The 26,951-nt window shown below is 43.8% G+C and overlaps 1 protein-coding gene and 1 long non-coding RNA gene across 7 annotated transcripts; one reads left to right on the top strand and one right to left on the bottom strand.

The window, feature by feature from the left end:
* Positions 1-18: 18 nt before the first annotated feature.
* On the top strand, positions 19-21,884 carry LOC118728436. 3 transcript variants are annotated; one of them, XR_006743006.1, is made up of 3 exons: positions 19-397; positions 497-662; positions 21,739-21,884. It is a non-coding gene; the product is annotated as an uncharacterized LOC118728436 (long non-coding RNA). The 3 variants fall into 3 exon arrangements; XR_006743008.1 differs by lacking the exon at positions 21,739-21,884 and adding an exon at positions 14,238-14,805; XR_006743007.1 differs by lacking the exon at positions 21,739-21,884 and having other exon boundaries at positions 497-1,182.
* Positions 6,781-26,315, bottom strand: ERLIN2 (ER lipid raft associated 2). 4 transcript variants are annotated; one of them, XM_036454930.2, is made up of 12 exons: positions 26,196-26,315; positions 24,877-24,998; positions 23,536-23,617; positions 22,532-22,578; positions 21,348-21,409; positions 20,222-20,347; positions 14,717-14,790; positions 14,498-14,556; positions 13,830-13,921; positions 12,843-12,932; positions 10,714-10,793; positions 6,781-10,098 (listed from the first exon to the last, which is right to left on the bottom strand). In XM_036454930.2, the coding sequence occupies exons 2-12, from the start codon at positions 24,981-24,983 to the stop codon at positions 9,898-9,900; spliced, it is 1,020 nt and encodes a 339-aa protein (XP_036310823.1). In that variant the 5' UTR covers positions 24,984-24,998; positions 26,196-26,315; the 3' UTR covers positions 6,781-9,897. The 4 variants fall into 4 exon arrangements, with proteins under 4 accessions (XP_036310823.1, XP_036310825.1, XP_036310824.1 ...); XM_036454932.2 differs by having other exon boundaries at positions 26,222-26,246; XM_036454931.2 differs by lacking the exon at positions 26,196-26,315 and adding an exon at positions 25,891-26,115.
* Positions 26,316-26,951: the final 636 nt, after the last annotated feature.

The raw sequence follows: 26,951 nt of genomic DNA on the forward strand, positions 1-26,951 counted from the left end.
CGCCATGGGCACCGCGGCCGCTGGGCACCGGGTCTTCCTGGCGTCGTGCCGGTGCCGCTGGAGACCCTTCAGAGGCCCGGCCCTAGCAGGACCTTCTTGAAGCAAAACACGCGGCCTGCTCCCTTCCAAACGCCTCCCGTTTTCCCGTCGCTGCCGTTGGGAGAGCTGTAAACCAGGATTTCTGTGCGCAGGGACTGGGATCCGAAGCAGCTCAGGCGGCGGGGGACATCGCTCCTGTATCTCAGATATTCTTGTGAGGAGCCGCTGAGAGACGTAAAAGACTCGGCATACTCCCGTGTACGGTTGGTTTCCTCCTCTCATCCTCTAGACGAGTTGCTGTCCAAGAAACATGGGAGCCACATAGGAAATTTTAAAATGTCGACGAGGCACCTACCAAGTAAAAGCTTAGTAATACATTGTGTTTAACCCAAATAAGGTTTCAACCTGTAACCAATAAACTTCAAATGAGACATTTTAATTTCTTTTTCTTGTTTAGTTTCCAAAACCCGGTGTAGCTTTGACCTGCAGCATGCCTCAGTCGGGGCTGTCCTGTTTCCAGTGGCCAGAAGCCGCCTGTCAGGGCTCCTCTGGGTGCAGCTCAGGCCATGCGATGGTCATGAACGGGGTGAGGAGCCAGACAGCACAGGGACTAAACTAACAAGGTAAAAACTAAACTTGTCAGATGGTGGAATAGTGGGTGCCGTGGGCAAGTAGAGATCACTTTTGGCTGTACTGTTGCTTGTCAAATATTAGTTCAACTTAAAGAAGTGGGATGGCGCCCGAACCGGTTTGGCTCAGTGGATAGAGCTTCGGCCTGGGGATTTAAGGGTCCCAGGTTCAAGGGCATGTGCCTTGGTGGTGGGCACATCCCCAGTAGGGGGTGTGCAGGAGGCAGCTGATCTGTGTTTCTAACTATCCCTCTCCCTTCCTCTCTGTAAAAAATCAAAATATATTAAAAAAAAAAAAAAGTGGGATGATGTTATGTTGGAGAAAGGGCTCCAGTTTGTTCTGCAGGTTGCCTTGAGGTGACTGGAAAAGTAAGGGCAATTATTCTTACTTTCTTCACTCTTCTTCTTCCCGGACCTCAGGGACTGAAATGGAATTTCACATGCTCTTCTCCATGAAGATCACTTTGGGTCCTTGCCATCAAGGACTTCTTTCGGGGAAGTCTCCATTTACCAGGCACACAAAACTAGGATTGCCAAAGACATTAGGAGACGTTGTTTTCAAATGTTTCTGGACTTAATTTCTATTCCTGCCCAAGTGGTAAAAATTTAACCATGACAAGAATAGCCCTTCATGGTGTGAATATGAGAGATGTTTGCTATAGATACAGCCTTGAAGGGTGCTAGCCAGCCATCAGTGGTGGGAGGAACAAGGGGATTACAGTGATGGGAACCATAGTGAAGGAATGTGTGTAGAGCAAGGATTGGGTGAGCATGAAACGTTTAAAGTGTTATGCTATTTGGAAAATAACACAGGTCAGGTCAACTCCCCGACCTTAGCCATCATGGCATACATGTGTGTAGCTCCCAAAAAGGCATTAGGAGAGGGATTTAAACTTTCAAGCCAATAAGGTAGTGGTAGCAAGATTGGATAGAGGTGGCATAGGAGTGGCACAAGTTGAATCTTGGTTTTGCTACTGAACTGTGATCTTGTATAAGTTACTGAAATTCTGTTTTTCATTCATAAAATAGAGTCAATATTCCCTTCAGAGTTTCAGTAAGAATCAATCAAGAGAACATGTTACAGCCCTAGCTGATGTGGCTCCGTTGGCCGTCATCCTGTGCACCAAAAGGTTGCAGGTTTGATTCTTGGTCAAGGTACATGTCTGGGTTGTGGGCTTGATCCCTGGTGGGGCTGTGCAGGAGGCAGCTGATCGATGTCTCTCTCTCTCCATCCCTCCCTCCCTTCCTTTTTCTCGCAAAATACATTTAAAAAATTTTAAAAAAATATATTTTATTGATTTTTTACAGAGAGGAAGAGAGAGGGATAGAGAGTTAGAAACATGGATGAGAATCATTGATCAGCTGCTTCTTGCACACCCCCTACTGGGGATGTGCCTGTAACCAAGGTACATGCCCTTGACCGGAATCGAACCTGGGACCCTTCAGGTTCCATAGTCCGCAGGCCAACGCTCTATCCACTGAGCCAAACCGGTTTCGAAGCAAAATACATTTTAAAAAACTTAAAAAAAAAAAGATAATGTGTTACACACTTAGAAGACTGCTCCCCCCCCAAACCAGGTGCAAATGTTCAATGAGTGTGAGTCTGCCCACTCCCATTTATCCATTCAGTCAATATTTATTGAGGCATTTCTCTGAAAAAGGTACCTTGGGGAGACCAAGATGAGTAACACTGGCTTTACTATGAATTTGTTTCTAATATGGTTTTTATTTTTAACATTCTATGACTTTATGAAAATGGAAACAAGGACAAAAAGATCATGGTGACTCCAGTTCATTATCACTTCACATTTTCCAATTTCTTTACTCCTGTTTTAACTTTTATTCATTTACTGATTTTTGAGAGGGAGGGATGGAAGGAGAGAGAGAGAAAGGAATATTGAGAGAGATTTGTTGTTCCACTTAATTATGCATTCATTGGTTGCTTCTTGTATGTGCCCTGACTGAAAATAAAACCCGCACCTTGGGGTATTGGGTAACAATTTCTTTGTTTGCTGTGCTTTTGAATAAACTTTATTTCACCTTTTTCTTCTTCTTATATTACTTTCTTCTCTTCCTCTTCCTGGAACATAAAACATCTAGTTTAACATTTCCTTCCCTACTACCTAATCTTTGAAAAATCCAGGTCTAAAATCACTTTATTACTAGTTAACTGTCTTTAAATTTCTTCAATAGTTTGCAAGGATAAAGAGGAAAAGAAGAAAGATTAAAAAGCCAAATATCTACAGGAGTAGATTTCCTAGACAATCTAAAACCTAGTATACTTATTCACCATTAATGACATCAAGCTTTTAAAACATTTACCCCCGTAGTGTAAGGCCATGAATTATGAAAAAAACCTATTTGGATTTTAAAATTGTTTCCTTCTGAGCGTACTGTCCTTTGGGGGAATAAAAAAAGATAAAATAGAAAATTACCGTTGCCTGCTTACTTGGCTCTGAAGAAAAATGGAGAAATAATGCTCCTGTTCCAGTTTAAATGAATTCAGGTAGAGTAGCCATGACAGCAACCCCTCAGCAAACACATTGTCACATCTGGCTTCTGAAATGTCAATATAGATTCTCGAACCCTAGGCTTGGGGAGGGCCTCTAGAGATCACTGATCTTTCATATAGATAGAATGACATTTAAACCACAGAATCTTCCCGATTTCTGAAGACCATGAGAGGAAAAAAAAAAATTACCCACTCTTATCCCTGGATTTATTTTCTATTTGCAGAAAGCTACTACTTCCCATTTCAAATTTTAGCCAGTCTTAAGTAAAATCTTAAAAACCACTGTATTCTGCAAGCTAATTTCCTTCTCTGGTCTCTGAAGAGTCAGAGAATACCTAGCCAACCATTATGCAGCTTTTATAAACATAAAGTTGCTAAATTTCCCTTCTGCTTCTCTGTGGTCAACCCATGAGCTTTATCTTTTAACTACATTTTTCTTTTGGTTTTAACATTTTGTTTTCTCTCTAGCCTTTTCAAATCTATTTTTTTCTAAGTAGAGCCTGGAACTAGCAATTCTCTCAATAGGGCCATACCAGATTGTTTCCTACACGTTACATATGTAGAAGTATTGTATGTATTCTCAATACTATGTTTGCTGGATTGCAGTGATTTCCTCCCTCAATGTGCTGTCCTGTTTGTAATCTTATTTTGTTATCACATACGATTTTCCATTTAGTAGTGCCTACTTAATACTTTCAGCCTGTTTTTTCCAGATGACTGAAAATAAGTATTTTTGAACAGATATACACACTAGACACAGTGTTAATCCCTTTAAGTTCATTATTTAATTAATTCAAGCCATTTTATAGATGAAGAAATAGGCCCAGACATGTTAAGGAATTTATTCAAAACCTTATTCCTCAGAAGCAGTAGAGTTGGGATTTGAGTCTTGGCAGTCTAATTCCAGTATTTACATTCTTAACTTAGCCCTTCTTTGTAAATTCAGATTACATGTATAATGGGCTCTCAAAACCAATAAAGTTTGGGAGCATCATTAAAAAACCTGAGAAAGCCTGGGCTGGGGTTGCCAGATTTAGTAAATAAAAAGATAGCTACTTAGTTAAATGTGAATTTTATGTAAACAATGAATAACTTTTTAGTATAAGTATGTCTCATGCATTATTTTGGAGCTAATTATGCTAAAAATTATTCGTTGTTCATATGAAATTCATGTTTAACTGGGCATTCTTCATTTGGCAACCCTAGGCTGAGCATCTTTTCAGAGTAGAGAATGGGATTTTTTCACCGAATTGATATTACATTGAATTATGGGGCAACTAAAAGTATCTCTGCTCTTTGGAGCAGAATTGCAGTGATATATGGATTCTTTTAAAAAAAATATATTTTATTGATTTTTCAGAGAGGAAGAGAGAGGGATAGAGAGTTAGAAACATCAATGAGAGAGAATCATCGATCAGCTGCCTCTTGCACACCCCCTACTGGGGATGTTACTGCAACCAAGGTACATGCCCTTGACCTGAATCGAAACCGGGACCTTTCAGTCTGCAGGCCGACGCTCTATCCACTGAGCTAAACCGGTTTCGGCGATATATGGATTCTTTAAAATTATAAATCTCTATAGTACCTAACAAGAATTATGCAATGTTCACAAATTAGTTGTTTGTTGTTTCTACATTGATAATGGATATATGTAATCAATATATAATCATATGAATATATTTTTAGGACAATCTTGTACTCAACTCACTAGGCAGGGATATTTTATTTCTTTATATAATCTATCCTAATATTAGCTATTGCTAAATTTCACTTTAATAAAAAAATAAATATAAATACTCATTTTATTTAGCAAGACTAAAAATAAAATTAAGATATAATTTCACATCTTTGGTGTTGTCCAAAACAATTCCTTTAGCTGTCAACACAAGGCAATTAATCCAGCATATCATTCATTTATAGAGGAATTACTATAACAAGAATCATTTTTCAGTTACAAAGGGAGTCATTAAACCCTCAGAGCTCTTTGAAATTAGATTTAGTTTATTAAATCACCTGCTTACATAAAAGGATAAACTAAAGGAATGGAGATCCTCACCCTGGCTGGTGTGGTCCAATTGGTTGGAGTGTCATTGGTACACCAAAAGGTGGTGGGTTAGGTTCCCAGCCAGGGCACATACCCAGGTTGCAGGTTCTACCCCAGGTTGGGGTGTGTGCAGGAGGCAGCTGATTAGTTTCTCTTTCACATTGGTGTTTTCTCGTTCTCTCTCAAAATCAATAATAATAATAAAAAGGAATGGAAATACTAACACAAAATGATTGGCTATTATTGTTTTTATAAAAAAAACCCTAGAGGCCTGGTGCATGAACTTTGTGCACGGGAAGGGGGTTGTCTCTCAGCCTGGCCTGCACCTGCTCCAATCCAGGGCCCCTTGGGGGATGTCCAACTGCTGGTTTAGGCCCAATCCCTGCGGTAGCTGGACATTCCTCTTGCAATCTGGACCACTGGCTCCTAACCAATTACCTGCCTACCTGCCTGATTGCCCCTAACTGGCCCCCTGATTGCCTCTAACCACTCTGCTTGCCTGCCTGATGGCCCCTAACTACTTGCTTGGGGTTAGAGACAGCCCATCAAGGGGCTGTCTGCCTACCCAATTGTTCCTAAATGCTAGTCTGCCTACCTGGTTGCCCCTAACCACTTGCCTGCCTACCTGATCACCCCTAACCGCTGGTCTGCCTACCTAATCATCCCTAACCACTCTGCCTGCATGATCACCTCTAACCACTTGCTGGTGGGCAGGGCTAGCCCTGTGAGGGGCCATGGTGGTTCTGGTCTAACGGTCGCTATGGTTGTGATGCTGTCACTGTCTCTGGCCTTTTATTATAAAGGACAATAAAAACAGTGGCTAGACTCCTACTGAATGGAACTAAAGGAATAGTGGCTAAGTTCATAGATTCAGAATAGCTGCTACACAAGATACAGATGGTCCCCTACTTATGACTTTTTTTTTTACTTGATGATGGTGCCAAAGTGATACACATAAATTTCATGAGATATTCAATACTTTTTAAAAATAGGTGTTAGATGATTTTGCCCAACTGTAGGCTGTAAATGTTCCTGAGCACATTTTATGATAGGCTATGCCAGTGGTCAGCAAACCGCGGCTCACTAGCCACATGTGGCTCTTTGACCCCTTGAGTGTGGCTCTTCCACAAAATACCATGTTCGGGCACGCACATACTGTGCAACTGAAACTTCATGGCCCGTGTGTAGAAGTCAGTTTTCAGCCTGGGCAAGTCTATTTTGAATAAGTGGTTCTAACGCCAAGCCACACTCAGGGGGCCAAAGAGCTGCATGTGGCTCGTGAGCCACGGTTTGCTGACCACTGGGCTATGCTAAGCTATAATGATCAGTAGGTTAGGTGTATAAATATATTTTCAACTAAATGATATTTAAGTTGAAGAGCATCTGTACATCTTATCCTTAAACTTAAATAAGTCAGTATTTATGATGATCTTATTTCCACTATTTACTCTCTATCAGTGATAAACTTACCAGTGTTGAAAGTTAGACCTGTAAAAATTGCAACAAAACACTTATAAAACTTATTTTTTTGATTAATATACAGTTAGTATATTAGCTATTGCTAAATTTCGCTTTAATAAAAAAGTAAATAAAAGACTCATTTTATTTAGCAAGACTGAAAATAAAACTAAGACATAAGTTCACACCTTTGTTGTTGTCCAAAACAATTCCTCTAGCTGTCAACCCAAGACAATTAAAACAGCATATCATTTGTTTTAGAGTCATTTCTATAACAAGAATCTAATATTAGAATATTAGAATAGGTGACATAAACAAGAGATAAGTTCCTATGGCATCTCATCAATGTATAATAAAACTTCACAGAATGAAACAATGTTATTTGAGGACCTGCTGTGTTACAAAAATTCTTTCAGTGATTTTTTTTCTTTCTCAACTTAATATGATGATAGGTACCTCCAAATTTATTTTATTTTGTTATATAAAAGTTATTAACAAACTCTTGCTTCCTTGTAAACATTCTGTTCTTATATAAAAAGTGATTAAAAACAGTACTGAATATGAATCACTTCTGCAAAGTTTAATGAGAAACATTCAACCAAGGTGACTTTTCCTTGGAAAATCCTACAAAAACTGAATTTTATAAACAGTTACTTATTTTGATTGAAGTTCCATTTATAAATAGCAGCCACAACTTTACTGCCTACAAAATTGCAGGCGATCACATTTTATGTATTTAGAATTCAAATGCTAAGATCAGATTTTCTAGTTAAGTGTTCAAGAAAGTCACACTGACAGACATGGCTATCCCATGCTAAGGAAAGAGCTGATTCCATGATCGTACTATTCAGGCAGGTGCAGACAACCACTGGATTTAAACTAGTGGGTACTACAACATTTATATATTGTATTTTAAAGGGGAAGTGACATTAGCAAAGAGGGGGCAGGGGCTGCAGGACTTTATTGATGCTGATTTTTGTGGTCCAAGAGTATGTAGTGCAAGGGACAAGCTATCATCACAGGATGTTAGTTTTAGAGGCTTCCAACATAAAGAATCTGAGCAAACGCGCTATTCTAAGAGGCTGAGATACTTTTGCTCCTCATTCAATTGTAGTGAAGTAGGGTCTACTGTGACCTAGGTAGCAAGTCTCAGAGGAGAGGGAGTAGACAAATATGTAAATCAGGGATTCTGGATGAAATATGCTGCTCCTAACAAGTGATTAATGGCATTGAAATGGGAGTAGGGGGTGTATAGCTTAGCAGTTGTCTTGGGAGACTGCGGGCCTTCTGAGCACATTCAAATCCATCCCTCTCAGGAACATTTGGCAGCCTGCACAGTGTGATCAGGACCAGTGGTTTGAGAATTCTAGTCCCCAAAAGTAGAAAAGAGAAGGGAAACACCTGAAACTTTGTTTCTTTCTAGGCAGGCTGTTCCCCAAACTTGCTATTTAGGAGCAAACTGGCATGAGTTCTGGGGCCATCTGATAAACTAGAGGTCTGGGCGTGGGACCAAAAAGGAAGGAGGGAGATGGGGAGGTGGGGATTTGAGCCAGAAAGTAGCATTCTAGTTTCACTGAGGGGAAAGGGGGTATAGTGGGAGTATTATTTTTTTGGGGTGGGATGGGGTGGGTGGGTAGCTACTAATAAGGCCAAATCCTAAACCCAAGCTGGTCATGGAGAATAGCAACATGCTTGCAAGTTAACTCCAGAAAGCTGCACTCAATAATTTAGTATACAACTTTGGGCTCTATAGGCTGCCCCCCGGCCCCCCAACTCCAATTCAAAGATGTAGGAAAACCTTCTTTCATGTTTGCTCTTCCCTATTCCAAATCTTCCAGAGTCACTCAAACTTTTCCTAATTAGTAATGAAAAAGAAAACATTTGAACAGAATTGGATGCAACCCGTGCAACCCAGGTTACTTGGGCAAGAACTCTGATTTGCTCCTACACAGCTGTCCATGGAAATTGAACATTTAGTCTGATTCCTGTGTGGCTGCCTAGAGCCCTGGACTTAAAAACATGTGCTACCACTACACCAGATAAACTCCCAACACAAGCCATATACATCAAAATGACGCTCCTTTCTCTTTCAAAGGAGCTCTTCAATTCTGACTTTTTACAACAATAAAAAGACACCTGCTCTCGCCCTGGCTGGGTGGTCAGTTGGTTGAGTATGGTCCCATGCATAAAAAAGGATGCAGGTTTGATCCCCAGTCAGAACGCATAGAGGAGACAACCAATCCATGTTTCTTCCTCTCAAATCAATAAAAACAACAATACATATCCTTGGATGCAGATTGAAAAAAAGAAAAAAAAAAGAAAAAAAAAGATATTTGATTTCAAGGAACATACAAAGTTTGCCAAGCAAGTATGATAGTGGCTAACAGACATAATAATCCCACTTTAGCAGCTATTAAGATACTTGAGTTGTTTGTTCCTGTCTTCTTGATGCTGACTGGAACCACTGAACAGACTGAGAGGGGGAAAAAACACAAATCACAGAATAGGTTAAAAGTTTTAAAAAGAATTGTGTGGTGATGACCAAACCCTGACTGACTGGCAGTGTAGTCCAAACCACCACATTAATCCTTAGGGCAAGGAGGGTAGTGTGTAGAGAAAAGCTAGCAAAATCTAGCACCAGTTCTTCCTTATGGGGGCTCAAGAGCATCCCTCTGAAATTACTCATGCATGCACTGCCAAAAACACCAGGAAAGCCAAACTCGCAGATGCTTCCCCACGGCTCTCCTGGCAAATTTACAAGCACTTATTTGCTCAGTGTGAACCTCACCTAGAGGCATCTCCCACCTTGGAGGCAGGGGAGAGAAATCTGGACTGTGTATTCCCAAATAAGGGAAATCAAATAACCTAAAAATAGGCAACACCTTCTATTTTTCCCACTCCTTAATGATAGCATCCTTAATTAAGCCAGCTTCAAAGGACTATAATTAGTGCCTGGAAGTCAAAGTTCAAACCTGTGGTTTACAAATCTTAACAGAAGTCATATAACCTACTTATAGCAGAAATAATATCCCCAAATCATCAATCCCTGCCCTTCATTCCCATGGGGATAGATTTAAGTCCATTTCTTTGTTTCTCACCACAGTACTTGGAAGACAGTCAAAGAAGGTTGTGTGAGAGGGAGGGGCATCCTGGTTCATCATTAAAAAATAAAGATCTCTTTAAGTGTCATCTGAGGTTATATAAAATTTTTTTTTTCAATTCTCCTCCGGGTCTGCCTCCAAGGGTTCATCTTCTAAGCCAAAACTCAGCTTGTCAGCGAGGTTCTCAAACTGCTTGCCCAGACTACCTGCAGAGTCCACGAACATGTTAGGGATGTCTTTGCCAAAGTAAATCTTGCTGTTGGAAGCAATGGCCTTGTACTTCATCAGCTGCAGATATTCGGGGGTTAGCTTCAGCTGCAAAAGTAAGAAGTGAAGAAGACTCAGATGGAGCCAGATTGGCGGAAACTATGGGTGACACTTTTTCACTTGTCATAAGGAGAGGGTCTCAGTCAAAGACACATGCCCTCTCTCCTTTTCCTGGCCACATTGTTACATTAGTGACAGGGTAACCACTTCTCTAGGAGGGAGTTATCTCAGCTCTTCAAGGCTAGAGCTGCAAGAGTTTTAGGAGTTCCCATGTTTCTTAACACAAACATTTAAAAAAATATTTTTACTGATTTTTTTTACAGAGAGAAAGGGAGATCGATGAGCGAGAAACATCAATCTGCTGCCTCCTGCACCTCCCCCCCTCCCCCGGGGATGTGCCCACAACTAAGGTACCTGCCCTTGACCAGAATCGAACCCGGGATCCCTCAGCCCGCAGGCTGACACTCTATCCACTGAGCCAAACCGGTCTCGGCCACACAAACATTTTTAACACAAAAATTACACTTCCATCAAGACACTGCTAAGGAAAAGGGAAGAACCTGTCCCACACAGCACAGGAGTTACCACTTCCACACTGGAACAAACAAAATCAGCCTAAACCCAAATACGAGTTCTCTTTGCCAGGCGGCACTGACTGTTTACCTTATTCGCTTCGGCCATTTTCATAGCAGTGTAGCACTCAGCATCAGCCTTTGCCTTCTCCCGCGCCAGAAACGCAGCATCTGAGGGGGAAACGCAGTGAACTGAAGTGCAGAGGCTGCCAGAAACCTGGGTCTGGTCCCTGTAACTCTCCCGGGTGCCTCTGTGACCCTGGGGTGAGTGCTCTTTCCCATCTGTGAAATAGGGGTAAAGTGCTCTGCCTGCATCTCCCTGAGGTGGGTCATGAGGAGGTCTGTTGCAGTGCCAACACCTTATCTGACAGCATTACTGAGAAAAGCACAGCTGCTCAGACACTTCCTGTTTCTGCACTCTTATTTTTTAAAATATATTTTTATTGATTTCTTACAGAGAGGAAGGGAGAGAGGGATAGAGAGTTCGAAACATCGATGAGAGAGAAACATCAACCAGCTGCCTCCTGCACAGCCCCCCCCTCCTCCCCCGAGATGTGCCCACAACCAATGTACATGCTCTTGACCGGAATCGAACCTGGGACCTTTCAGTCCACAGACCAATGCTCTATCCACTAAGCCAAACCGGTTTCGACTGTTTCTGCACGCTTATTCTGTTTGTACTTCCTGGTCTGGAGAGGGACCCTGCCTCAACCTCCTGGTTCAGAGCTTTCCACCTCATCCCTCTTAGGCTACACAGCAAAAGCCTAAAGAATACAGCCCGAGGCGGATCCACCCTAACACTGACTCCCATGAAATAGGTCCCTCTCCAACTTCATTTCCCTTTTCTTTCCATTAACTGTTTCAAAAGGGTTCTAATTAACAGGAGTTAAGCTGGCACAACTCTAAGAGAATTATAAGCCATGGTCCAGACCACATGTGTCAAACACAAGGCCCGCGGGCCAAATCCGTCCCGCCAGGCCTTGCAATGTGGCCTGCACCGCGCTGTCATCACTGCACTCCGCTGCGTTTTCATCACAATGACAGTTTATGACTGTTCAGTAAACCATTCGGCCCGCGATTTAGGCTGGATTTTAGATTTTGGCCCCTTCTCTGATTGAGTTCGACACCCCTAGTCCAGAATAACACCTGTTTGGTGTTTAAGACCTACTTAAACTTCTACTACATAAGCAATATACTTTCTCAATCTGCCAAGACCAGCTTTCAAGTTGATCCAAAATTTTTGGTGTTTACTTCCTTGCCTAGGGAATAAGGCCAGTCTCCTGTGAGTAATATCTGTAGCAAAAAGCCTAGGAGGAAAGGTCAGTCTGTGGGTGGGTCCTTACTTAAGCACACCCTCAGCCTGACTCTGAGTGGAAGGAGCCTACAGTCTGACTGCAGTTTGGGTTGCGAGCAACTGACTTAACTGGCCTTAGCACCTGATACATGTATTTATAAGAAATAAAAATGTGTTGCTTTGCTAAGGGCTCGCTAATGAGCTGTTGCTGATTTTCAAAATCCTAACTGGCTCCCCAATAGGCTCCTGCAAAGCTGGCAGGCCCCATAATGAGTGTAACTGGACACAGCATTTTGTAGTAGCCTGGAGTTGAGTCTTCAGGTCCCCTTTCTGCCCTAGAATATAACATGTGAAGGAAAAAGGTGGGTGATGGGAATGAGGTGAGGGCTGAGGGGCAGGGAACTGAAGGTGAGTAACATAGTGAAAAGTCAGCAAAGGAACACTTCCCTCCAGCTCCTGTTGTTGCTGCTGAAAAGGTGCTGTCTTCACACTTGGCTTAACATCTACAGAGAACCTGAGAGCAGGCTGAGGCCAGAGCTATGGAGTTCGAAGACTTCTCAGGCAGGGTGGGTAAGGCAGGAGGGAGAGAGCTGCATTTTGGCCACTTTTTAGTTTACTTCCACTGCCAGACTGCGAACTCCATGGCAGCAGGAACCTCCCAGTTCAGAGCTTTCCACCCTTTTTCTCATGCCTAACATAAGTGCCTAATAGCACACAACTAGCATTTGTCGAATGAATGAATGCTCTCTGAAGTGGAAAATTAATGCCAAATCTTCCCCAAAGTGAAAGCAGAGAAATAGTGATGTTCCAAATAAATCAAGAGATCTTAGAATGGGGCTTAAAGAGCAAAGGAAATGATTCCCTCCCCGCCCCCCCCACCACAAAAAAATGGCTTTAAGGAAAATTCAGGCATTAATTTCACTTACCTTCAATTTCTGAAATCTTTTTCTCAGTTTCCTTCTCCATAACCTTCTGTCCATAGGTGATTTCTGCAACCTGAGCCACCTTTTCTGCCTCTATGTTAATCAAGTTGAGAAAAGGCTTAGAGCTGGTATTTCAAAAGTTTGACTCAATTCCACCTTGAGTCAGATGGAGTGTACCAGTAAGCACAAACCACCTCAGCTCAAGACAGTAACTGGGGAGACGGGGCCCAAGTGAGGAGAATTGTTACCCTAATGGAAGCAAGGAGCAAATCCTAACCTCTCAAGTCACGAGGGTTATTTCTCCCAAAGGAATGTTTTAAGGAATAAGGTACTCTCTGAAAAGTTTCTTCCTGCCACCTCATGTTAGGCAGTAGTCAGGTTCGTTGTTGATGGTCCAGTACAGTGATGAAGAACCCAGGTTTGGAGCAGGGTCCTGGTATCTGAGCCCAGTTCCACCACTTAACTTGCCCTATGACCTTGGGTATGCTATTTAGCCTCTCTGTGCTTTAGCTCAGTAAAGAGAGGTAAATGATTATGTAGGCCCTGGCCGTGTGGTTCAGCTGGTTGGAGCATCGTCCTGCACATGGAATGATAGCAGGTTCAGTTCCTGGTCAGGGCACATACCCGGGCTGTGAGTTTGAACCCTTGTTAGGTATATACTGGAAGCAACCGATCAAAGTTTTCTCTCTCACATCTATGTTTATGTCTCCCCCCCAATCCCTCTCTCCCTCTCTCCCTTCCTCTTTAAAACCAATAAAAAGCATATCAGGTGATAAAAAAAAAAGAGAGAGGTATTTGGAAACTCAAAACTTATCACCCAGGCCATGATCTGACAATTTCAGCTTTGCTTCTGGGAGTATGAAAGCCACTCCTATGTGTGGCAAGGATTTGGAGAACCACGTGGTCTAACTGTGCCCAAGGTTTCCTCGACTCTCCCCACCATCCCCAGCCCTTCTGCCCTGAAAGGGGTTCACAGAACCACATCCAGACCAATGAGCGCCTTCTTCCGCTCTGTCTCAGCTTCTTTTTCCACCACCTTCTGTTTCTGGGCTGCAATGAGAAGCTTTGTCTTCTCACTTTCCCTGGAGGGGAATAAGAGTATACAATTGTGAGGCCACTATGGAAAAGCTTCCGAGGAACCTCACTGTCTCCTGGAGAAGCCAAACTTCTGAGGAGAGGAACTCTGATTTCTTACTCTCCCCTGGTAGGCTGTTCAATGTCCCAGGTAAAAACAAATTTGTTGCCAACAGTAGTACGGCTCTGCTCTTCCTCCAAAATAAGTCATTTGTGGGAAACAGAGCATAATTTACTTATTGTCAGCTGCCATCTGCTTTAAGTGGCCATTAGTAAAATACACCTGCCTGCCCACTTAATTGTCTTTCCCTCCTATCTTCTTAGGCATGAGCCATGAAGCACAGAAAAGGCCCCCCTGGTCCCTTTAAAAGCATCACTGCTCAAAAGGGCTTCTCCGTGGCTCTCAATCACAGTTACAGAGCCCCAGTGACCGTCCTGACACACCTGCTCCATCCTACAGTGCAATGGGCTGTGGCAAGTACTCAAGGAGAATAAAAGCATGGCACAGCTTCTGTTAACTCTGGGATGGGATGCGGGGGAGGTGGGAGAGAGTGGTGGTTACGGCTTAGGCAGAGGATACTCACATCAGCTCGTAGTTTCTGCGGATCGCCTCTGGTATATTGGGCTTTGTCACCCGCACAGCCTGGGGAAGGATAAAAAGAGCACCTGATGAGAAGGCGAAGGTAGGGTGACCAAGGTAAGCAGCTTCCCCTTGGTCCTCGATCTTCCTGCACAGAAAGGACATCCCTTGAAAGAGGGGATGCACCTTCATCAGGGGACGCTCCCACGGTGGCAATGCTTACTTGGATGACAAGCCCAGGGGCCATGGAGGTCAGGTCCTGTTGCAAAGCCAGTTTGAGGTTTTCATCAATTTGATCTGGAATCAAGAAAGACAGGAAAAGGAGCAGTCACACTATCGAGTAGGGTGGAGGGGAATACGGGGTAGAGGTAAAGAATGCACCTCACAAGCAAAAGGCCTTCCCAAAGTAAAGTGCTTATCGTAGCCCAGAAACCTAAAGTTCTCCAGCAAGACTTTCGGAGCAACATGCCCCACAGTCCCTCTACTCAGCGAGATGTGAGCATATCCTTTGCCTGTGGCCTCAAGAGAGAATTCCTAGGTTATTGAAAATATCAACCTCGCCCAAAAGAGGACTGAGCTTTAAAAAGGAAAAGAACAATAATTCCAGCAATTTCTTGAGTCAGGCAACAGTCTTTCTCAATACAACAGGAGCAAAACGGAAGACAGGCACCCAGTTTTCATGAAGAAAGAATATGGAATGGCCCTGTTCAATATTTTGAAAAGAGCTGGGCACATTAAATCTAGTAATTTTAGCTGTTTCTAAAAGAAAAACAGATTCTGACGTCAAGGAAGCCCCAAGGAAGACCATTTCCATTAGGAACTCCATCAAATGACACAAGGGGAAAATAAAAATTTCCAGCTCTGGAAACGAGTCCAAGTCCTTTGATGTGCTGTTTGCTTTGGTCCCGATTCCCTTGCCTGGAATTCACATGTGGGTCGTTTCACAGACAAGTGTAGGAAGAGCTATAACTGATTCCCCTTCTAGCTGTGATCCCAGGACAGCAGCACCAGGCTGCCTTCTCTGGCCTGAGAGCCTCAATAAGATCCTAGAAGGGCACCAAGAAAAAGACTCCAGGAAACCAGGCTGGGGCATCTAAACTCAATCACCTCCCTTATTGTCAGTTGCCACCTGTTTTAAGTGGCCATTCTTGGTCACTTACTTGTATGCCCAAACAGGAGAACTTTGAGAAATGACAAATTTAACTCCTGCCTTTTATAGATGGAAGTCCATGGAGGGCTGAGATGTGCTCAAGCCAGTTAGTAACCAAAATAACGAACCTGCTTAATTGTATGTTTTGAATATTATAGTTTAAAACAGTAATTTTTTCAACTGTCGTATCAGTGAGCAAGGGATTTGAATGTTTCCATTTTTTGGTTATGCTCTCACGAGCCTCTTAGGCACTGAGAGAAATGCCCATAAAGGCAGTACCTTGCACCTAACATTGGCCTAACAATTTGACAGCTGGAGAGAAACATTACATTTTACATTTTCTATTTTAAATAGGATACCCACCAAACTTTAAGATGGCCTATATCCTCTGTAAGTTAATAACAACACAGTTATTTATCAGACTAAATTATATCTGAGTCATGGTAGAAACCTGTGGCCCTGGGCTGGTAACTTTCAGGAAAAATCTGGAAGAAATATTTTGAAATGTGGTTTATTACCAAAGTAATACTAGTAATAAGTTGTTTATGTTACAGTTATGCTGATAAATGTTAGTTAAGTTATATTATCAAGTATACACAGGTTCTCCAGGTAAACTCTTGAAGAAGTATTGATACTAGATTATATACTTATATAAAAGACTAATATGCTAAGTGTCCCTCAGACCATCTGACTGGTTGCTATGATGTACACTGACCACCAGGGGGCAGACGCTCAATGAAGGAGTGGCCGTGATGCGCACTTCCCATTTATAAGGAAGCTAGAGGCCTGGTGCATGAAATTCATCCAAGGAGGGAGGCATTCCTCAGCCTGGCCTGCACTTTCTCCAATCTGGGACCCCTCAAGGGATGTCCAATTGCCCTGAGGGATAGGGCCTAAACCAGCAGTTGGACATCCCTCTTGGAGTTTGGGACCGCTGGCTCCTAACTGCTCACATGCCTGCCTGATTGCCCCTAACTGCCTCTGCTTGCCAGCCTGATCGCACCCCTGCCAGCCTGGTCACCCCCTAACTGGCCCCCTGCTGGCCTGGTAGCCCTCTAACTGTCTGGAAGGAACTTGAATGCCCAGATGTCTGGTCGACCTGGTCTAATTAGCATATTACCCTTTTATTAGTATAGATGGTACGGCAAATCTAGTGCTGACAAACCAACACATGGCTTCTCCCAAGTGGGACACAGGCCCCACTACCTCCTCAGAGTGATAGCCCACCAAATAGCAGCCAATGCTGCCAAGATCCCATGGCTTAAAATGCAGCCCACAGCCCAGCCCAGCCTAGAAATGGGTGCCAGGTAATGATGTCACATGGCAATGCCTGGCTTCCTCTCCCTAGCGACTAGCTCCTTGGAGTTTCTTCAGCCAAGAACATGACTTGCTAGCTCCTTGGAGTTTCTTCAGCCAAGAACATGACTTGCGTTACAGCCAGGTACAAACATTTCACACTGTAACCAAATGCCTGTGAAGCGTTTTCACGTGCCTCATCTCATTTGAACCTAACATAAGTCCTGGAGTAGGTAGATAGGACAATCGGTAGAATCCTATTTTCTTTTCATTAGCCGGAAAACAGAGATTTAGAAAGTTTAGAAAATTGACCTGACTGAAAAGAAGAAACGGTGGACCTTAAAAATGACTTCAGGTTTTCTCACTGCACAGAATATTGTCAAACACTGCTGCAGTTAAATATTTTACCCTTTGTTCTCCCTGCATGATCTATAATAATAATTTGATTCGTGTTAATATTTACTGCTATGTTGCTCACAATGACCTGAAAGAGAAGTTGGGGTGCTTCCCTGGGCTGGAAAAAGTTTAGCAAATCAGAAAGCAGATCTAATTAAGCAAGTTTATCTATAATAATAAAAAATTAAAATGTTAATTTTACTGGATATCATTGCGGACGTCTTTTTGGGTGAAGCCGGGGCCAGAGTGAAGCCGAGGTCCTGGGTATCAGAGGGAAGCTGGTGCCAGTAGCCGGGCTGTTGGCTTAATTAAGGCCATTGGCAACATCAATGATTCCTCCTTCCGTGTACTCTAAAAATGTTCTCCCTCAAGGTCCTTTTTATGAAGATTCCTGGGAAAAATAACTGTCCAGTCCTAGTGTCAAGAATAGTTGTACTATGGGTTGAAAAGCCATTTACTTTTAGCACTGGCTGCTAGACAACTTCCAGTAGCAAGTTTAAATAGAACATTTTCCCACCTAACAGCTATAACAATTACTGAAATGTTTCCCCCTTCCCCGTGCCCTCCTCCCCTTCCCCATGCCTTTCCCCCCAGGCGAAGGAAGGCCTATTCTGGCTCGAATTTTGTGTTTTAGGCCTCTAGTCTTATATATAAAGCTCTCGCTTACGCCAATTACACATGTGTGTTTCCATCTGTCATTGTTAATCATGAATTTGGTCGACACTTCTATTATAGAGAAAGGGCAAATAGCAATTATTAAAATATTTCTTTTAATTAATTTCTTTTCAATGTGCATGAATTTGTGCACTGGACCACTAGTATTTTTATAAAATGGGCAAAGAGGATGTGTCAGAGTAAGCAGTGATGAGAACTATGTAATTGTGTAGAAAGTCAGGGATAGGAGTCTTGAGAGGAGGGAACTAGAGGAAACAAAATTTTTGATGGTTAAGGAATAGGATTAGAGACTATAGTGTCTCCTTTACAGATGCAAATATAGTTTCAGTAAAACAGAGCTTTCAAGCAAGATTGAACTTTAAAAAATAAAAAATATCTTAAAGCAAATTGGCCAAAACCGGTTTGGCTCAGTGGATAGTGTGTCAGCCTGCTGACTGAAAGGTCCCAGGTTTGATTCCGGTCAGGGGCACGTACCTTGGTTGTGGGCACCTCCGAAGTAGGGGGTGTGCAAGAGGCAGCTGATCAATGTTTCCCTCTCATCGAAGTTTCTAACTTTCTATCCCTCTCCCTTCCTCTCTGTAGAAAATCAATAAAATATATTAAAAAAAAAAAAAAAGCAAATCACATTTTCTCAGTTCCTTTGTACAGAAGCTATACTTTACTAAGATAATAAGTTTTCTAATGCAAAAACAATTTCATATTTTAATTTCCTCTTCATGGAAATTAGAGATCCTTTGTCTTTTTTAATTTCAAATGTTGATTTAATGGCACATGTTTTTAAAACAAGGGCTGAAAGAAAACTAATAATATTTTATAAAATTCTATTGGTTGGAGGTTAAAAAATATAGTAAATTTACCAAATTTTTCCTAAAAGTGCACTGACTCGAACCCTAATAAAAGATTCTAAGCCCTACATTGTGAATTTAGATTCATTTTCTACTGCAGAAAATTAAAAGTGATTCTGATAATTTCCCAAATCTGAAACACAGTGCAAAAGGCTGTTTGCTTAATTAAGGCCATTGGCAACATCAATGATTCCTCCTTCCATGTACTCTAAAAATGTTCTCACTCAGGGTCCTTTTTATGAAGATTCCTGGGAAAAATAACTGTCCAGTCCTAGTGTCAAGAATAGTTGTACTATGGGTTGAAAAGCCATTTACTTTTAGCACTGGCTACTAGACAACTTCCAGTAACAAGTTTAAATAGAACATTTTCCCACCTATCAGCTATAACAATTACTGAAATATTTCCTTCCTTTGTTGCTGAAGTCAGGTTATTTTTACTTTGACCAGGAAAAAAGGACAAGAACTGTCTACTTAAGGATGTAGACCTTTTTTGTTCTAAGCTTTCTCCTATTCATTTCTGTAAGTAAAATAATAAATAAAACTCCCATGAAGGTTCTAGAAACTATAAGAGGCTATGGTCCTTGTCCCACTTCTAGAATTAAAGGTGAACTGTCCCGTTTTCCTCACCCTTCCCTGGGTGCCTTTCATTCAGTGATGTGATGGATAGCACACAAAGTGACGGCCAGAAGAGGGAGGTTCTAGCTTCAGCTGCTAACAATTAGCTCTACGACTTTTTTTGTGGTTTGGTACCCTTATCTTAAAATAAGGATGTTGATGCCAAGACCGGTTTGGCTCAGTGGATAGAGAGTTGGCCTGGGGACTGAAAGGTCCCAGGTTCGATTCTGGTCAAGGGCATGTACCTTGGTTGCGGGCACATCCCCAGTGGGGAGTGTGCAAGAGGCAGCTGATTGATGATTCTCTCTCATCGATGTTTCTAACTCTCTGTCCCTCTCTCTTCCTCTCTGTAAAAAATCAATTAAAAAAAAAAAAAAAAAAGGATGTTGAGTTGGATAATCTCTAAGGTTCTTCTAGAACTGAGCCTGTCTTCATTACAGAATATTTTAGGGACCATGAAACACATTTCCATTCCAGCTCTCTAACTCTGGCCAGGAGTGAGTCCTGTAGTCCACTGTTACTTCTGTGCCCAAAGCTTAACCAGTCTCATGATCTTCCATTGCACCAGCATTTTCTGGGAATGCCCTTTGTGACCTGTTCCTGAGCACTGGATCTTTTAACACCTGCTGTCCAGCAGTACCCATCCTACCCTATGGGCAGCACAGAAGTAGGCATTGGGGGGGGAGAGGGAGGCGGGGGGAGGGGTAAGCAGGGCTGTTAATGCAGGCTCTGATCAGAGGAGACTTCTTACCAAAGAGCTCAATGTAGACTTCCTGAAGTGTATGCACACTGCAGAACTGGTTCAGTTCATGGTGGATCTTGTTGAAGATGAGGGCCTTGTCGTAGTCGGCAGTATAGTTCTTCACTATATCATATACTGGAAGGGAAGGGAGATTCCAGAATAAAAGGCAGGTTTCAAAACTCGCCGAATAGAGGCAGACTTAGATATAGAGAGCAGGATGACAGCTGTTGGGAAGGGTGACTGGCACTGGGAGGGGGGTGGAGGAAATATGCAAAAAAAATACCAAAGGATGTAAACAGTGTGCTGATTGACAGGAGCGGTGGGGGTGCTGAGAGGTGGAGAAGAGTAAATGGTGTTGAACACACAATACAGTGTTGTAGAATTGTGCAATTGAAACCACTATAATTTTTTTTTAACTAGTGTCACCCCAATCTATATATATAAAAAGCCAGCAACCAGACCATTGTAATGACCAGAATGACTGGTCACTATGATGCCCACTGCCACCAGGTAATAGACCTGATCGTGGGTGGGGCCAGCCAGCCAGCCAACCTCCCACAGTCCCTCCCCCAGCTGGCCCCACTATTGACCTCTCCCCTTACCCCAATAGGGAGCAGGACTGGCCAACTGTCTCTACCTCTGGCTGGCCCTGCCCACAATGGGCCCCCACCATCCCTATAGGCCCGTGGCCTCTTCCCCCAGCCAGCTCCGCTCCCAATCAGGCCCCCACTCTGATCAGAAGCCGTGCTGGCCAGCCAACCACCCATGGAACCTCCCCACTGGCTGGCCCTGCCCGATCGGTTCCCCGCACCAATCAGGGACAAGGCTGGCCAGTCAACCTACGGCCCCTCCCCCCTGGTCAGCCTGGCCCTGATTGTTGGTGAGCCAGCTGGCCAACCTCCCACCATCTCCACCTCCTGACAGGCCTGGCCCCGATCTGCATTGGTTGAGGCCAGACTCAACCTGTGCATGAATGTGTGCACTGGCCCTCTAGTAAATTCAATAAAAAGGAAATAAAAAACCAAAAACCTTTCTCAGACATTGAAGTTCTGACTTCCTGAGGTGCTGCAACAGACACTAGGGTTGCATCTTGGGGAAAGTAAGCTGGTGATAGGGGTCAACTGGAAAACTGTACCTGCACTTGGGACCAGGAAGTTCACCACTTCAATTCTGTCAAAGTAGATCATCACACCACCACTAAGAGGAAGAATGGACAAAGAAGTCACTGGTAAGCTCTGAAATATAGTCACAAAACCAACCATTCCCAAACCTAAAAATCAACAATAATTCCTTAACATTATCTAATATTCATTTATTCAAATTTCTCCAATGATTCCCATTATAGTCTAAATTATGTGCCCTCCTAAACCTGTATGTTGAATTTCTACCCCCCAATGCGACTATACTGGAAGATGGGACCCTTAGTTAAGGTAAAATGAGGTCATAAGGGTGAGACTTGTAACTGATTGCACTTGTTAAAAAAAGAAAAAGAAAAAAGAAGACATCTTTTTCTCCTCTTTTCCCAGGTGCAGAGAAAAGGCTGTGCGAGAACAAAGCAAGGCAGCCAACTGCAAGCCAGGAAGAGAGGCTTCACCAGGAACCAATCCTGCTGGCACTTCGATCTTGGACTTTGACCTTTTATAACTTGAGAAAATAAATTTCCATTGTTTAAGCCATCCAGTGTGTGGTATTGTGATGGCAGCCCTCGTTGACTAATAATGGTTTCATCAAGTTTTTATAGCTATTAGTTTTGGACCAGGTTCTAATTAAGGGTCACCTTTGTATATGTTTGTCTTTTAAGCTTCTTTTTCAACCCAATGCCCGTCCAAATACGACTTCGTGCCAAGATTAGACGTATTTGGTTGTTCCAATTCTGGACTCTCCAAATGTTTCCTGTGGACTTGTTTACTGTGCTGCTCTATCCCGGTTTAGACCTTTACTTTTCAGCCAGATCACTACAGTGATGTCATCTTTGGATTTCCTGCCCTAAGGCCTTCCCCACCATTAAGACATTCTCTATAGTTAGTTATGCTAAACTTATTTTCCTCTATCAACTCATTTATCTGCTAAAAACCTTTAGAAGATCCTCACTTCTGAAGTTCAAACTTCTTACAGCATTTGAAGCCCTTCCCAACCTGCCTAACTTCTGTGATTTTTCTCTACTGCACTCTGCCACCTAGTGGAATCAGAAGAGGGAGCTAGGGGGCAGGGGACGTGATAAAACCAAGGGGTGACTCCCTTTCCACTATCTCTTACATCAGCCAGCCCGACAGCCCTTTCTCTTATGTGGGCGTAATAGTTTTATTCCAGGCACCTTACCTAGTCCCACAAGGTACATTCTTCACCTCATCTGTCTGAAGTGTGGTCTGGAAATAGAGGAGACACAAAATGCTGTAAGATGGGCAGTGACAAACAAGTAACTTATTTCTGGAATCCCAAATGTCCTTGTTCTTTAGTAACTATTTGGGTTGAGCTTTGTCTCTGTTAACCATGAATACCCCTCTGAATCCTCCTGACTTACAAGGTGTGAGACTAGCCAAAGAAAGATACTTTGCCAGCTTTCACCATAAATGAACCACTACATGAATGAGCTGGGTAATACTAGTTTAGTGAAAAAGACCCTGGACCAGGAATCCCCTCTTCCATTTATTGGTCTTGAAACAGATTCTTTACTTAACCTGTCTCAGCCTATAGCACCTGCTCAGCCCATTCTCAGGATCACTGTGAGACCCAAATGAGATAATGTGCATAAATGAACTTTGAAAACCATAAAGCAGAGTACATGGCAGAAGAAACTTACAAGGATAATGCTGATGAAGTATCCCAGGATATTGGACATACTTCAAAGATGGCTAGTCTAACGTAAGTAATCCTACTCCTATTTTAGATATCATATCCCTTCACCAAGTTTAACTTCCCTCGTCTTTCCCCAAAATTATGTTCTCATCTCTGAAGTTCAAATACGAACCAAGAAAATTACCATATTTTATTTCCATCTATCTTGGTAGCTTGTGATTTAAAACACAGACACACACACTCTACTTTTCCTTCTATACATTCAAAACAGGTTCTTCTATTTGAAAGTGAAGAAATACTTCCTAGCTGGACTGATGGGCCACGGCAAGGACTCCATTCAACTACTTCAACAATCAGAAAAGTTTCAGAGTTAATGGAGCTTCATTCTTCGTATTTGTGAAACTTACTCTTAAATGATTCCTTGAAAAGGCATCACACTCACCCAATGGCTAACTAATTCCAAATCATGCATTAGCCAACATCCCAAATCTGCAGTTGTCCAGCCATCCCATACAAGCCAAATATACCTGCACAGACTTATATGATGTGATGAAAGGGAGCATGAGATGGAAACCAGGGCCGCTGGTGGAAGTCAGCAGGGCACCGCCTCTGCAGAGAAGAGAGGGGCAGGTTCAGTTTAGCAGGAGGTACCTATTACATTGATATTCTTTGGGCCAATTTTCCCTTCAGCCCCATAAATGTTTAATATGGAGTGAAAAGTGCCAGAGCCACATCCACAGATCCCTTCCTTCCTCCCAGCTAGACCCTAATATTCTAGGAAGCCTAATGCTAAAACATAAAACCGTTACTCATGCTTTCACAGCAAGAAAAAGAGGCACTCAGGCTAAGTGGAGTAAAGGCAGCAGAATTCCTGGCTATATTTGAGAGAAGTCTAATTTACTTTGTTGTGTCTGTTGAACTTGTGGCAATCCATTTGGGCACTTTTAAATCCAATAATACAGTAATCAATGAACTGCACTAGCATTGGATTCCAGTGACACCAACACCAAAAGAATAATCTTATTTTACAAATCATTTTAATATACATTTTTGTCAGTAGCGTTACCTTTCTAATTAAGTTTGAAAATGGCAATAAAATTAAAAGCCATTTGGGGGGGACATGTAAGTAGATGGTAGGGAGAAATAATTAAAGGGGAGCGGGAAACCCAACCAGACGTTTAGAACTTGCTAGAGGCAATCTGGAAATAAGCATCACAGGGCACATAATAAGAAGGGGCCATAAAGACTTCAAGCAAAAAACTTGGTTATGGAGGTTTCTAAACGGAAAGCAATCCCACACATAAGTGCTTCTTTGTTTTACATTATAAAGTTAAAGCAACTTAAAAAAAAAAAAAGGAGCAATGAAATAAATAGTGACATAATGAACTTATAAGAACCACTATTTTAGGGTTTGCCTTGATCGATATAAATCAACCTGCAGGTGCTTTCATTTTTCTGAAATGTTAATTTTAAAGAGTAGGTCCAAATTAGCAGAGCAGACCAGCATCTCAAGTTGCCATCAAGAACTGGTACTCAGCAGAGGGAATTTTGTGGCACCAAGATGCTGACAGGGATGTAGGAGAGAACGTTTCAGATAATCTGCAAGGAGCTTTGGCTGCCTTTAGGCTTTGTCTGAATCTCTATAAACAGTTATCAATTGCCATCTATCAACTTAGACTACTAAGTTTCATATTTACATTTGTGTGTGTGTGTATTTCCCCATACCCATGGTCACTAACACAAAAGTTCAACCAAAAGACTTCCATATTCAACAAAACATAAACACAGACATTCAGCAGAATCTGGACAGTGACTAGGAAAGAGTCCTTTCACAGAAAGTTGCAAGCTCCTCCCTGTCTCTGCCTTACCTGTAATACACCCCAATATGCCCCTCCTCTATCTTGTGCACGGCTGAGAAGAGAGCTGCGCAAAAGAAACTGGTAGCCACAGCCACAACCGCTCCCAACTGAGCCATCCGTGGACCTGTATCCTAGGGGAAAAGATACGGGAAAACGTGTCTGGTCTGCCCTGCAGGACAGGAGCTGTGACAGCGAGAGGCACCGCACCAAGCTGAGCTCCCTGGCTCACATCAAGCCTGCTGTGCGAGCACGAGGCCAGATCCACAGCGCCCTCCATCCCCACTGCCATTCCCTAACCGTGGCGCTCCAGTCCCCACCTCGCGGAAGAGGCAGTGATTCCACACAAGCCGCAGCCCCAGGGAAGAGCCGGTGCCAGCTGGGCAACGTTCAGAACACAGCCTTCCCTTCCTGTGAACAGCCACGCGCTGTCACAGGAGCAGCCCATGCTGGTAAAAGGGAAGGAGGCAGCTGCGGCCAGTTGGCGCAAATTAAAGAGGAAGTCCAATGACAGGCAGTTGTGTGGCATGTAATTCTGGTCGGAGCCTCCCCCGGTCTTAATTGTCTGCCACTTCAAAGGAAACCATTATTTACTTCTTTCAGAGGCTGGAGCGGCAGAGACAGCATGCAAACCGAGGTCCCAGGTGGGGTTCTCTGGCCTTGGTCCACCTTTCCGGTTACTCCCTTTGGGTCCTAAATGGGAGAGGGCTCCAACCAACACCGAAGCCACACTCCCTCCCATGCACCTGACCGGTGCTTTGCAAGCTCAGGGTTAGAGAAAGGGAGTCCTCCGGGCTGGAAAGACTCTGGACCACTGGGTCCCACTGTGCTCGGGCACCGAGATGCAAAAGACTAATAGGCACCCAGAGACTCATTTCCGGAACCCTGAATGATCTGGCACAACCAGGGCAACTGGCACCAAAGTTCACAACCAGCGCGCCCGAGCCAGCGCGCGCGCGGGGCGGGGTTCCGCCTCGTGGGGCTCAGAGGAGCGGGGCGCGCGCACCTGCGAGGCGCTCCTTTCACCTGGGCGGCCTCCGGCTACGGATCTGCAGCTGCGTCCTTTCCGCAAACGCCCTTCCCTTCGGATGTCACCCCCGCCCCACCGCGCGCCCCTTCCTAGAGAGAAGCTCGTGCATCCCCAGAGCTCAGGGTAGGGGTCGGGGCTCCCAGCGCCTCTGCCCTGTCCCGCTCGGGAGCTAGAGAGAAAGAGAGAGAGATTCGGGAGAGAGAGGGTTGCTGTCGCGCTCCGGGGGGACAGAGGCTGCAGGGGGGGCCCGGGTGCAGCAGCTGGGCCCAATGCACGCACTAAAGGGGCGGGGGCCGCGTACCGGGTGTCCCTCCAGGCGCTCCGTACCCGTCCGAACCCCCTTCACAACCGCAGAAACCGCCACACCCCTCCGCCCGCCACTTCCTTCCGGGCCGGTCGCGGCGATGACGCCTTTAGTTCACGCGAGAAGACCACACTTCTCTCCCCCCCCCCCCCCAGCTCCTCCGTTAGCCCCGCCCCGCGCTCCGGACGAGCAGTGTCCCAGGACGGCCGCCAAGGGGCGCCCGCGACAAGGCCCGGGCGGGCTGCAAGCTGGGTCTAGGGTTTCAGGGGGTGAGGTGGTGCTGAGCGTGCCCCTTTCCGACGTTTTGGCTCTGGAGATTGCTCTGGATTCTCCTCCCCATTAGGTCAAAAGACTTCTCTTTTTTTTTTTTTTTTTTTTTTTCTGGAGCAGGTAACAGGGATTCGCGATAGTTTTTAGCCCTCTGCCCGCCGCTCTTCTGCAGCCCCGCTCCATGCAACATCTTTTAAATGTGCAGATTAGCACCGTCACGTCGCTAATGAACAGTCCCCACTTTCAATTGTCCTTTATTATGCTTTTGCAGGAGCGTCGGCCTGTGAGGTCCCCTACGGCATCATAAAGTAGATTGAGGAGGAATTATTCTTCCAATTTTAGTGGACGAAGTTCTGAATTGAGTGAGGTGCGAAGGTAGCAATGGACAAAAGCCTCCTTGGCGCTTCCTGACGCCAGGAGCTTAATGAACGGCCTCGGTAACTCCTGCCGCAGGTCCAGAGGCTGTGCACCCCCTCGCTTCAC

Source organism: Pipistrellus kuhlii, unplaced genomic scaffold (genome assembly GCF_014108245.1).
Source record: "Pipistrellus kuhlii isolate mPipKuh1 unplaced genomic scaffold, mPipKuh1.p scaffold_m20_p_3, whole genome shotgun sequence".
Taxonomy (NCBI): Eukaryota; Metazoa; Chordata; class Mammalia; order Chiroptera; family Vespertilionidae; genus Pipistrellus; species Pipistrellus kuhlii.

Excerpts from the sequence above, each read along its gene's own strand:
- ERLIN2 (XM_036454930.2), bottom strand. The coding sequence starts at position 24,983 with ATGGCTCAGTTGGGAGCGGTTGTGGCTGTGGCTACCAGTTTCTTTTGC. Across the intron at positions 22,579-23,535 it reads CATCATATAAGTCTGTGCAG|ACCACACTTCAGACAGATGA; the intron begins GTATATTTGGCT and ends CTCTATTTCCAG. Across the intron at positions 14,791-20,221 it reads AGTCTACATTGAGCTCTTTG|ATCAAATTGATGAAAACCTC; the intron begins GTAAGAAGTCTC and ends TCTTGATTCCAG.